General features: G+C 30.9%; 2 protein-coding genes and 1 long non-coding RNA gene across 4 annotated transcripts in view; 2 read left to right on the forward strand and 1 right to left on the reverse strand.

Annotated features, from left to right (window-relative positions):
- Positions 1 to 13,172, forward strand: part of LOC123261717 (potassium voltage-gated channel protein Shaker) — a 1,350,734-nt gene that overhangs the window by 1,331,643 nt on the left and 5,919 nt on the right. The window lies entirely within an intron of this gene.
- Positions 6,255 to 9,778, forward strand: LOC123261729 (protein ALP1-like). Its single transcript, XM_044723506.1, has 7 exons — positions 6,255 to 6,835; positions 6,899 to 7,083; positions 7,158 to 7,406; positions 7,487 to 7,622; positions 7,876 to 8,442; positions 8,999 to 9,110; positions 9,171 to 9,778. Exons 1-5 carry the CDS (start codon positions 6,745 to 6,747, stop codon positions 8,208 to 8,210), a joined length of 996 nt encoding a protein of 331 aa, XP_044579441.1. The 5' UTR covers positions 6,255 to 6,744; the 3' UTR covers positions 8,211 to 8,442; positions 8,999 to 9,110; positions 9,171 to 9,778.
- On the reverse strand, positions 9,365 to 12,558 carry LOC123261747. 2 transcript variants are annotated; one of them, XR_006508751.1, is made up of 4 exons: positions 12,226 to 12,558; positions 11,587 to 11,910; positions 11,435 to 11,482; positions 9,365 to 9,375 (listed from the first exon to the last, which is right to left on the reverse strand). It is a non-coding gene; the product is annotated as an uncharacterized LOC123261747 (long non-coding RNA). The 2 variants fall into 2 exon arrangements; XR_006508750.1 differs by lacking the exon at positions 9,365 to 9,375 and adding an exon at positions 10,322 to 10,623.

The following is a 13,172-nucleotide window of genomic DNA, read 5'->3' on the forward strand; positions in this document are numbered from 1 at the left end:
TCGCGCCAGGAATTTCAGAGTTATTCCGAAAAAACACTTTTTTCGGTTTTCTTTCGTTCACGATATCTCTCGAACGAATCAACCGATTTTGACCGGACTGGTGCTGATCGACGTGGTTTTTTGAGGTTAAGAGTTGATTATTTATTTCTGGAATTGAACCATCAAGCCGTTTAAAAGTTATTCCAAAAAAACCACATTTGCAAAAATTTTTTTTTTCAGTTTTTTGGAGATTTCTCAAAATCTATTGATCTGAATCGGTTTAAATAGTTATCAATCTATTCAAAATCTAAGTTTGGTCAAGCCCTTTTGAATGGCATCAACCGCGATGAAATCGGTCGAGCCGTTCAAAAGTTATAAGCGGTTCACATAGTTTCACACACACACACACACACACATACAGACACCGTGACAACCTCGCGGGGATAGTCAGGGGACCTTCCTGTGACCTTAAAACGTCAAGATCTGATGAAAACTCGATTTTTGAAGAACGGGGTGAAAACAATAACTTCCCGATTTTTGAAAATCTTCGATTTTCTTAGCGGGAAGTTAAAAATGTAAAAAAAATATATGTCGAAATATATAAAAAATATTTATTTATTAATCTCGTTACAAAAAAATTCTATAGACGTGCGTATAGCACCTGTGCATAGAACGAGTACATATTAACAAAAATATATTTTATTATCAACAATCACTTAATATATAAGATAGTAATATAGTAATACTTTATACAGTGCACGATTTTCAATATATTTTAAATATATTAAAAATCTATAAAAAATATATAAATATATAAAAATATGGATTGTAAATATATTTTTTAATAACTGACTGTTGGCCGATTTTCATATATATTTTTAATATATTTTAGATATATTCAAAATATATCTCAAAATACATAAAAAATACATAGCAAAAAATATATTATCAAATATATTTTAAATACATAAATATATTATAAATACATATTTAAAGTCACGTAAGTACTATACACACGTCTAATTTTGCTGCTCTGTTTCTGAACATATTTCTGCTTGTATTTGCCCTCGGGCGTTTTTTGTTCCAGTTTTATTTGCAAGCGCCTTTTGCAATCTTTCAGGATTGCAAAAAATCTCTGGAATTCATCTTATAAAAGCGGTCATATTAATTTATTTTATCTACGTCGTCTGCATTTAAAGATTATCTTTTTCCGGGAAGGTAATTCAGTCTACAGTATTGAGTGATTTCAGCAAAGTGACATAAGTTGAAATTACTACACTACCTCACCGTCATTCTTAGCTGATAGTTACTGCATCGATCAACAGATGTAAAAAACCAGTTGCCAAGTCTATTAAGTGCAAAACCTGCAAGCAACCATATCACCCCAGCTGTGCTAAATTAGTAGTGCTGTCAAAAGCAGCGAATTGCTGTCCTACTTCGTTTGCTTCTCCTCACTCTGCTGATTATTCTGTACCAACTACTCAAAATCAATTTTTCCTTAGACAATCCAGTCTTTCCAACCTAAAGTGCAAGGACTCTATTCACTCTACTCGCTCTACCTACAAATCTGCTAATTCATCGCCAAAAACACCGCCTGTTACTTTAGGTGACGATTCTGTTTTCTTATCACTAACCGCATCAAACTCTGTCAAGATGTCTGAGCTATCTCATAAAACTGGTGGAAGTTCAACTGAAGAAAATTTAAGTGGTAATAATCTCGGTGAAGTTTGTAACGTCCACGTTTTCCAAAAAAAAATTATAAAAATAAAATAATTTATTTGTCCCCGGCTCGAAATTTGCTCGCCGGAGTCCAGGGTCATAAACGGGGATTACATTATCAATAACAAAATAATAAACAAAACACTTTATTTTAAATAAATCGAAGAAAAAAAGAAAAACCTCTTTATTGGCCTGATCATGTTAATAAACAATATAAATAATATAAACAAATTAAACAATATAAACAATATATTAGAACACTCTTCTCAAATTTTGGCGTTTATCATTTTTTGCCTAACTCTCTTGTAACGAAAAGGAAGAGTCGTTTTAGACACCTATCCGGTGTTCTCGTACTAGCATTCAAAAATAATTATTTATTATTTTAATCGTAATTTCCTTCATTTTCCATCCATTCGTCTCGCCAAATTCTAAGTTTTTATTTTCGAAACTCAAGTCTTTATTATTTTAATCGTAATTTTCTTCATTCTCTATCCATTCGTTTCGTCAAATTCACAATTCTTTATTATTTTAATCGCAATTTCCTTCATTATATATCCATTCATCACTTTCCCATACTAAATCTTGTTCGGAACTTAGAATAAATTGCCCAGTCTTTTAATTTCTTCTACAATTAATTCGTTCGGCTTCGTAATAATTTCTCACACGCTTAATTTCTTAATTTAATCATACCTTCGGTAACAATAATATAAAATTATTAACTAAATAAATACAATAATTAAATAATAATCGCCGCACTAATAACAATAATTGTTTCTATTAATTTTTAAGTAATTAACTAAAAATAAACTAAAATACTCAAATACAAAAAGTAAAATCTGGGTCATAAGTTAGACCGAACTGGGCAAATTTCAGCCTAGATGACAAATTGAATCTCCTGCTAGATATGTCGTTCAAAAACAGTACAAATATTTAAAATGTCGCAAACAGTCTCGATAATCACAGTCGTGAAATTAAAAGTTTAGTTGCCCAGATGGAGCTTAATACGAATAAAATTAAATTTTTATCCGACAATCTCGACACTGCCTATAAATCACTGGCAGACATATACAAAACTCAGGCATCAACACAAAAAGACATAAGTAAGTTAAATAATAAATTAAGGGCTATCTCTATTAAATGTAATGAAAACTCAGTGTCTATTGGCTTACTAAAGTCAACAATTGATGCCATGGCTGGTGTCTCATCTCACATTCATACAGTCAATCAGCATATATCTTCTGAGTTATTGATATCTGGTGTTCCAGACAACGTTGCCGTCGATAAAAATCCGGTGCAGATCGATTATCAAGTTTTTAATAAGCTTGGAATTGCAAATCTTACTTCAGACATACTAAGCATTCGTGAACTCAATACTAAAAAGAAGCAAGGTGTCTCAAATCAAAAGCGTACATCTCATTTATTTATTTTGCACTCAAAATCAGCTGATGTCTGTCATCATATTATTGATTTAAAGCGTCGGTCGCCTAAACTTGAAAGTAAAAACATTTTCGACTTAAATAATAGCACTGCTTCTGGTGGACAAATCTATATCAATGAATTTCTTCATGGTGAGGTTTATAAATTACTACAATCTACTAAAACAAAAACCAAAGATTCCAAATTCAAATATGTTGTAACAAGGCTATTTACCCTGTGATGGTAAAACCGCACACGCGTGATAATTATCCGACGCAGCACTGGCGCGTCTCGGTCTTCGGGACCCATTAGCATTAAGTGGGGAAAATTTTGGGTTTCTTGGTCAGTTGAATAGCTGCGGTGAGTTAGAAGTAGTGCAGTGCTCAATTCAACAACATCAGCAGCCAAAAAGTCCAAGAAGGAAACCAGTTTTGAACAAAGAGTTTCCTCAGCACAAATTTAACCAGGTATTGAGACTTTCACATTTTTGATGAGCCAAGGGGGTCGTATACCCGGCTCATCAATTTTACTACTTCTCATTATAAATCAAATTTTTGATAATTCAATTGTTTATAATATTTTGCCTAATAATAATTAAATAATTAATTAATTGTAATTAAATCTTATTCGTTAGCATTGTGAGCATTCTTCTTGGGGATCTTATACCCGAAGAATGTTCTAGACCTCTTGGGTTTAGAAGTCGTGAGTAATTAATTTATTAATTTGGCCAGTTCATAATTATTAACATCTTAAGATTGGTTTAAATAAATTTACTTCATTAATAAAACATTAATTTGAATTCTGAATATCGAGAATTATTCCAATCGGTAGCTCACGACCGGTCAAGCGTCGGTCGCATACCCGAGGTCATATTTGATACGCACTAACGAACATCGGCGTCCATTTTGAGCACGCAAATTCCTGGCAATTACTTCACGTGATAATTTATTAGTAAGAACAATTGAATTATTATTATGTAATATTATTTGTTACAAGAAAGTATTATTTATTCAATATAATTTGTTGAGAATTGGCTACTGAACTTCGACGCTATTAAGATTGGATAACCGTGGATAATTTTTCGTGAATTTATTTTACATTGAGATAAATTGTTTTATTCATTATTTATAAATCGAAAAATTCCACGTGGTCATTTTATTTATTAAACTATTGAAAATTAAAAGTATTATTTTATTGGAATTATTTGTAAAACTATCCATCAGTGTGGATTACGTCCGAGAAAATTTAGTTAATTTTATAAAGAATATTCTGAGAATTTATTTAATGTACTGAGTATTAAACTCGTGGATAATTTGGAATAAATTCAGGCATCGGTTTTTAGTGTAGATTTTTTGAGAATTAAATTATTAGTTGTGAAAATGGTTTACGATTTAATTGCGAACTAATGACTGAAAATTTTAATAAAAATTAATGTTGTAAGTTTTGGAGTTTAATTTTATAAGTCAGAAGTAAAAAGTAAAGTAGAGCCAGTGTGTGCGTGTGAGCGGGTTATGTGTGTGAAGATCGTGCGGGTGGTGTGAGGCATTTCTAGAGCGTGTGTGTCAAGTGGACAACGCGACGTAGTTAGAAGCCGTTGTATAGACGCCAAGTGGGGTACAACGGTAGTTAGTTAGAAGCCGTTGTATAGACGCCAAGTGGGGTACAACGGTAGTAAGTTAGAAGCCGTTGTATAGACGCCAAGTGGGGTACAACGGTAGTAAGTTAGAAGCCGTTGTATTGACGCCAAGTGGGGTACAACGGTAGTAAGTTAGAAGCCGTGGTATAGACGCCAAGTCGGGTACCACGGTAGTAAGATAGTAACTGCAGTATAGACGCTCAAGGGAGGGTACTGCAGGATTAAGTTTAGTTTTAGGCAGGTGTGGGAGACCGTTCGTTCTGAAAAAGCCCAACTAGTTGTAACCAGGTTGTGGGAGACCGTCCGTTAGAACATCTCAGCTAGTCATTGTATCGTCGTTTGGAAAAAAGGGTCGTTTGTAAATATCGTTTATTTCGCAGTCAATTCTCCGCGTCGCTAGGTAATAAGTTGTTAGTTTATAAGTGAGCTGAATTGTCAGCGAATTTGTTAAAGTTGATTTGTTATTAATAAAAATCCGGATATTGTTAAATAAAAGTTTATTCATTCCAGATCACCTTCCTTCACTCTCTCTCCCTGTAGATTATAAGCTCAGCTCTGGTTTCCGGTTCCAGGAACCGAGATACAAAATCCTGGTGGCGCCCTTGTTAATTTAGAATCATTTTCCTAGGTATCGTTATATTTTATTAAATTAATTAAGGGGCCAATGAGCGGAATAAAAGCCCGTTACAATGTCTGGGTTCACAAGGGAATAATTTATGTCAAAAAAGATGATGATTCGTCGAAGTTCATGATTAGTACTGAATTAGATTTAGCTAAGCTTCAATAGCAATTACGGAGCCAAGCAAATGTTCGTATATCATCAATAAACATTCTTAGCTTAAATATAAATAGTTTTCTTGCCTATGCAGCCCAGTTTTAAGCCCTAGTTATTGAGCTAAAGCCACATATAATCACGGTTATTGAAACATGGCTTACCCCTGACAGCCATATAGCTTGGAATGATTATGTAATTCTTCGTCGTGACCGTAGACTAACAAATTCAGGTGGTCAATATATCAGAGGGGGTGGTGTTGTGTGCCTAATACACAACTCTCTACAGTCTAAATTATTATTCTCATCTGAATCACATGACATTAACCATCCTGAGTTCATGTTAATTGATGTTTCATCGCCATCTGGATGTCGCATACTCATCTCAGCCATTTACAGAAGACCGCAGGGCTTACTACTCGATACCTTCATTACACAATTTACTAAATTCTATCCATCTTATAAAAATATTATCATCATGAGTGACTTAAATTGCAATCTTATGAAATCGGAGCGTTTGTCAAATCATTTCATCGATGACTCAGGACTTTATTGTATACCTTATGGTTCTACTTTTCCCACTTCTGGAGCTGATTCATGGCTGGATGTTCCGAGAGAGTAGCTGCCAGAAATAATAACATCACATTTAAAATTCCCAATTATTCAACTGCTTCTTATGAACACTCATTTTTAATCTCTTCAATACGTATTTGGCGTGAATTACCACCTGATGTCATCAATACACTTAGTATTGTCACCTTTAAGACAAAAGCTTATAAATTCTTCCATGACCTTGAGTTCAAGGAGAGCCTAATACCTGGTACCATTGAGGAAATTTCAAGTTGTTAAATTTGGTATAACTTGCAGTGCATTAAATCTAACTTAGTCTGGCAGTTATATTATATTTTTAAATTCCTTGTTACTCTTATTTCATTTTACTTTGACTGATTGGGCTCGTTCAGATTTACTAAGTTATGCTAAGATCTTGGCATATCCTATAGAATAAAATGGCTGACAACTGAATAAAGCTGAAAGTGTTTTAGAAATAAATATAGATAATTTTTTCATGGACAGGCTAACTTTGTCTGACTAAAAGAAAGAAAGTATACATTAAATGAATGTCATTTTTGTTTTTATAACCTTTGTTTATAATAAATAAAGTGTTTAAATTCGGTGTTGTGAATTTTCATAAAAAATATAATTAACCTTGGTGCTTTAAATAAATGGATAATATTTTTGAACATTTAATAGTTGATGAAATTTTATTTGATCAAGTGGAGCAAAATCTCCGAAATGGATTTTATCAATTTCTCGGTAATTTTAAATAAAATTTTACACATAGAATTTTTTAGAATTTTAACTTATTTTTCTTTTCAGGACTTGTTAATGGTGAGATGATGGATGATTTTATTTTATTAGATGGTGATTTGAATGGAGATCCCGAATTAGATGTACGTGGTGATGCTCCAGCTAGAATCCTAAATTTTTATGAAGAAGTGATTCCGCAGTATGATGATGAGCAGTTTAAGTCTCACTTTCGGATGTCGCGAGAAGTTTTTCAAGTAAATTTCAATTAACATATTTTAATAATGTGATTTGAATTTTGTGCTTAACATAACCTTAAATAAACTTTCAGGAACTGAGTAATATTATTGAGCAATATATCCGCCGTCCTAATAATGCAATACCATTAGAAAAAAAAATTCTAATGACCTTGTGGGTTCTGGCTACTCCAGAAAGTTTTCGTTCTGTAGCTGATAGATTTAATTTTTCTAAAAGTACTGGACATTCAATATTTAAAGAAATAATAATTATTATAGCAAATGATTTACTTCCACAATTTATTGTGTGGCCAAATGCTGAGGAGTCTGCAGAAATTGAAAACGTGAGATAAATTTTTTTTAAAAAATAAGAAATTATTAAGAGTGATTTTTTTTTATCATTTTTTTTTTTTTATCATTTAAGGCTTTTTTAAATAAACCTGGTGGATTTCCTGGCATTGTCGGTGCCGTCGATGGTTGTCACATTAATATCAAACAACCTCCTGGAAACCCTAACGACTATTACAATCGAAAAGGAAGCCATTCAGTTATTTTACAAGGTATGAAATATTAAATTTTTTATTTATTCGTCGAAATATTTAATTGATCGTTAGCTCAAATAAAATTTAATTTTTTCAAGTTAAAGTACTTATTTAGCCAAAAATATTACTATAAATAAATCATAATTATATTTACAATTTTCATTTAATTGAATTTTCTTATAAAATAAACGTTAAATGAGAATTTATTTCAACTAATCTTAATGATTGTTATTTAATAATTGTTTTTTATTTAGTGCATGTGATTTATCAGATACATATGATCACGAGGGTAAATTTATCGATATTTTGGTTGGACGTCCTGGAAGAGCTCATGATTCACCAGTATTCAAAAGTTCGCCATTATATGCTAAAATAACTAACCCAGAAAATCCTTTATTAGGACAAAATCAGCATATTTTAGCAGATTCAGCGTATCCACTGATGATTCATATTTTGACTCCATTTAAAGACAATGGCCATTTAAGCCCATTACAATTAAAATATAATGTAAGACATGCTTCATTACGATCTGTAATAGAACGTGCATTTGGAATATTAAAAGTGAAGTTTCGTCAGTTGCATTATTTGGACGTTCAGTCCATTTAAACTGCGAATTTAATTATAGCAGCTTCATGCACTCTTCATAATTTTATTATGATGAACGGAGATAGAAATAATATAAATTTATTAAATGTGGGACCTGACAATGATGATAATAATGATAACATTGACATAGATGCAATTGATGAAGATGAAGATTTAGAAGAGAATGTTGATGCAGTTCAGAAACGAATTGATATTATGAATACATTGTAAATGTAAATTTTTAAACAATTAAGTAAGTTTTTTTTATATTCAATAAATTTTTTTGTTGATTTAATGCTCGAACAGAGAATGACTGCAAAACTAAATAATTACCGATTACATATTTAAAATAATTTAGAGCAAATGCTAATAATAAAATCCTAACGTTATTAATGAATAGCTTTTAAAAAAAATGGAAAAAGCAAACGTATTGAACATTAGTACATATTAAATTAATTTTGGTCAAATTTCAATAAAATTAATATGTAAATATTAGCAGGCGTGTTCAGTCGTAGGTATTCATATTTGGATTGTGCTATAGCGTGTGATTTATCACCGCATACGGCAAGTACTTAGTTTAAAATCGTTTCTATGGCAACCTACAATCTTCTCTTGTTTATTTAAAAGTTCACCGAAAAGTGATCGTCAATCATTATAAGTAAATTGTTAAATAATTTAAGTAATTACTTTCATTTAATTCAAAAAAAGATGAATCAGTGTAAGAGTTAAAATTAAAAATTTTATTAACATAAATAAGTATTAATTTTTATAAGTTATTGATATTGATATTTAAAATTCTTCTTTTTCAGTTACAGTCGCGGATGACATAAATTTGCTGCAGCAAAGGTTCATTCACCAAGAGCATCATTACAACTCTGATGACTGGGACGATGTCGAGGATACCAGTGATTATGCATTTTTGTAAGTTTGTTTTTTATGTAAACATTTCAGTATGAAAATTAATTTTTTTTTTTTATCTAGAGCCGTAGCTTATCATTGTCGCTTCCGCCCCCCAAAAATAATGCGAGCCATCGTCAATCGTTTCAATACACTCTGCGAGGAATTTGCAGTTTTCAAAGAAGAATTTGATGAGAACGGACAGCGACCAACATGGCCCTACTGAGATCTCTTCATCAATTATTGGAATGTCGTTAATGAAAGACATAACGCTAAAGACGTTTAAAATCTTGATATTAAGATAATTAATTTAAACTAAACTACGTATTCATGAAAAATTTTTATTTTTAATTATTATTTTTAATTACTAATTAATTGGTTGCCAAAAATGTCAAGTGAATTGTCATATTTTTAAATCTAATTCACTGGAGAATATTTATTGTTGTTTCCAAACATTGACTATTCGCGCTTGCCATCCGCCAATAAGACCAGCTGCGACTGCTGAAGATCCTAAAGCTACACCTAAAAATGTTTATTATTTGTGCTATTCGTTGTGTCGATGGAGCTCTCGAGATGCGGAAAGTCCCGATCCGTTTGTTGCTACTGGGGGTTAGCCGGAGCAAGAAAATCCTCACACGGCTAAAATAACTGCATTGATTGATTTTCATAAAATACTGGCTTCACTTGAACGTCAAAATCAGGAACGTAAAAAGTTTTATCCCAAAAGAACTTCTTTGTAATTTTTTGGACTAACATCTGCAATATGGTTCAAAAACGAGCTGGACTTCCTATTCGGAAGCTAAATGACAGCAATGTAATTTTTCTCCTTAAGGCAAAGAGAACGAACCAATTATTGTTGGATTAGTTATACAGTACCGATACATAAATACAATCGCAACTCTGGAGCACAAGACGCTGCAAAGAGTCGATTTAGAAGTTAAATTATTTCTCACGCTTGATAAACTTTGCAAATGTTAATTTTAAACAATTACTTATTAATTGTCTAATCACTATATTTAATTATTAACGAATTGTTCAATTATTTTGTTTAATTATAATACTGAAATAATATTTACAATAAAAGATAATACAATTGAAACTCAAGTAACAGTAAAAATTTTTAATTATAAAATAATATACAATTATCAGTGTTTATTAAGAAACAAATAATTAAATAATTAAATAAGAAAAAAAACAAAGTTAAAGTTACTTTTGTAATTTTTCGAGCATGGATTGCAGGAGTTCATTTCGCTCTTTCATTGTGTTGTTAAATTCTCTTAAAACAGAGAAACCTTCTTTGTACAGATCATGAAAATTTGCTTGAGAAGAAACATGTTCTTTTAAAATGTCATTTCGCTCAAAACCAATCTCAATCAAAGCTTTCTTTTGACGATAATAAGAGCTGTTTTTTTCAGTTTTTGATGTTGACAGGATACTACGATTAGTAATATTTTCAGAAGAACAAGATGGTTGTGGTGAAGATCTACTAGATGGAGGTTGATTAGATGAAGATTTACTCGAAAAGTTTTGATCAGTACTGTAAAAATAAAAAAAAAATTTAGTTTTAATTAATAAATAAGGTAAAAGACCCAATAGATTATCCCGTACCAGTATATGATCACTCCATGTATTTGTATATCTATATTCACAAATATAGGTATACAAATACATGGAGTGATCATATACTGGTACATGATCATCTATTGGGGCTTTTACTTTATGTGTAGATTAAATTTTATTTTTAATTTTACAGGTGGGTAGAATGACTTAGGTTCAGAGGTTCACAAGTGTTATCACTCGGCATGCTTGCAAAAGTATTAGTGGGAAAATTAATTGATTCATCATTTTTAAATAGTTCGTCCATTTCTTTAAACCAAGGCCACGGTGAACGGCCTTTTCCCGTAGTTCGTCTGGGGTCATTATTACGTTTTTTCTCAACATAAGTAGACTTCATGCTTGTAAATTTTTTACTAATAGCTTCATAACAGACAACTTTACCGTATTCAGCAAACACACGTACTATTTCTTGCCATAGTGTTTTTTTCTTTATTTTTGCATTTTGAAATTTATCAAGGCGTTTTCCATATTCAACTAACAATATTTTTATATCAGCAGGATCACTCCAATCAATGTCTATAGAAATTTAATTAAGGTAAGAGCCCCAGTAGCTAGTCATGTACCAGTACATGCTCACTCAATGTATATATTTTTTAATATAAATATACAAATACATAGAGTGAGCATGGACTGGTACATGACCAGCTACTGGGGCTTTTACCTTATAGGGAAATATGAAATAATAACCAAAAAATCTTTAATAGGATAAATTTTTAATCTTAATAAATTACCTTCGTTGGTTTTGCTTGCTTTCATTTTCTTTCCCCTGCTGTCATCCCCTAAAAAAAATTAAATCAATAAATAAGCACATTAAATCAACGATTATTGACAATGATTATTTCTTATGAAGCCAATGAATATAATTATTTATATCATACATTACCTTTGACGGTTTTACTTTTATCAATCCTTTTTCTCTTGCTGCAGAATTCAGTACCCTCATCTTCAGCACCATCCGTAACATGGTCCTCCTCAACATGCTCCTTTTCAATATGCTCCTCTTCAACATGCTCCTTTTTAATATGCTCCTCTTCAACATGCTCCCTTTCAATATGCTCCTCCTCAACATGCTCCTCCTCAATATGCTCCTCCTCAACATATTCCTCTTGATCTTTACTATTATTGTCTGACACTTCTATTGTGTTACCTTTAGAATCTAATTTTTGGTTTTCTAACTTGTCAAATAATTTTTTTGCAAAGGAGCAATCTAAAAATAATTAGAGTTTGTAATGACATTAAAGTTAGCAGTCACTGGACAATTTTTTAATTTTACTTAACAAAGAAACTTGTATCAAAAAATTATTTTTAAAAAATTGCATTTTTTATTTTTTTTTAATTCTTCATGTCAATTTTTTTTCTAATTTCTTTTTGCCATAATTTAATTTTTATAAAATTTTTAAAATTATTAAACATGTTCTAAATTAATTTTCATGATTTTGTATTGATTAGTGTCATAGATAATAATAATTTTTTTAACTTCCAGGAGGAGGATTCAAAATGATCTACGTAGATATGTACATACCTTTTTTTATTTTTTCATGAAAGTCCTTAGTTTCTGTAATATTGCATAACACTGGTTTTTCCAGTTGTACTTGCAGGTCACCATAAAATTATCCATTTTTTTATATTAATTTTTTTTTTTAAATTGATTAATTTTTTTGTATTTATTTTTTCGCAGTATAAACAAACAAAAGTGAACTATATATTTATTTACTTTTGTTTAGTACATCTATAGTACAGAAAATGTATAGTACGCTTAAGCTTCATGCAGCGCAAGCAAGTGTGTCCAACATTAACTTATTGAAAGATAAACCTAGCCCTGCTCAGAACTTAGTAAACCTGAACGAGCCGATTGTAATTAGTTGATTATTTCTTCTAATTTAAATATTGTTAATATGTTTATATAGACCTGTTTATACTCTTACATGTACTTTATACTACTTACTTTTGTATTTTTGCCATTTGGCTGATGCCTTGGCATTCAAATCGAATAAATAAATAAAAATAAATAAAAAAATATTTAAGATATATTAAAAATATATCTTAAAATACATACCTAAAAACATATTTTGAAAGTATCTAAATTATATTTGAAATATATAAAATATATATGAAAATCATTCCAAAGTTAGTTATTAAAAATATATTCATTATACATATTTTATATATATTTATATATTTTTTATTGATTTTTTATAAATCGAAAATATATGTATTCCGACTTATATTTTTTTTATATTTTTTTTTTCACGGGGTCACAAAATTCAATTTCCGTGAACTACCTTTTAATATCAAAATTTTGAGTTCCGCTTTAAATAGGAGCTGTATTTAGAGATTTCCTGAGATATTTTGGGTTGAAATGTTCGTATTTGATTATCATAGAATTTTTAACAGAAGCTTTGCTCGGGCACTTCCGGCCGTGTGATATTTTCACAGCGGCTGGAAAAAATTATGAAAGTTCTATAAATA

The sequence above is a fragment of the Cotesia glomerata genome, linkage group LG3, assembly GCF_020080835.1.
Source record: "Cotesia glomerata isolate CgM1 linkage group LG3, MPM_Cglom_v2.3, whole genome shotgun sequence".
In the NCBI taxonomy this organism is placed as follows: domain Eukaryota; kingdom Metazoa; phylum Arthropoda; class Insecta; order Hymenoptera; family Braconidae; genus Cotesia; species Cotesia glomerata.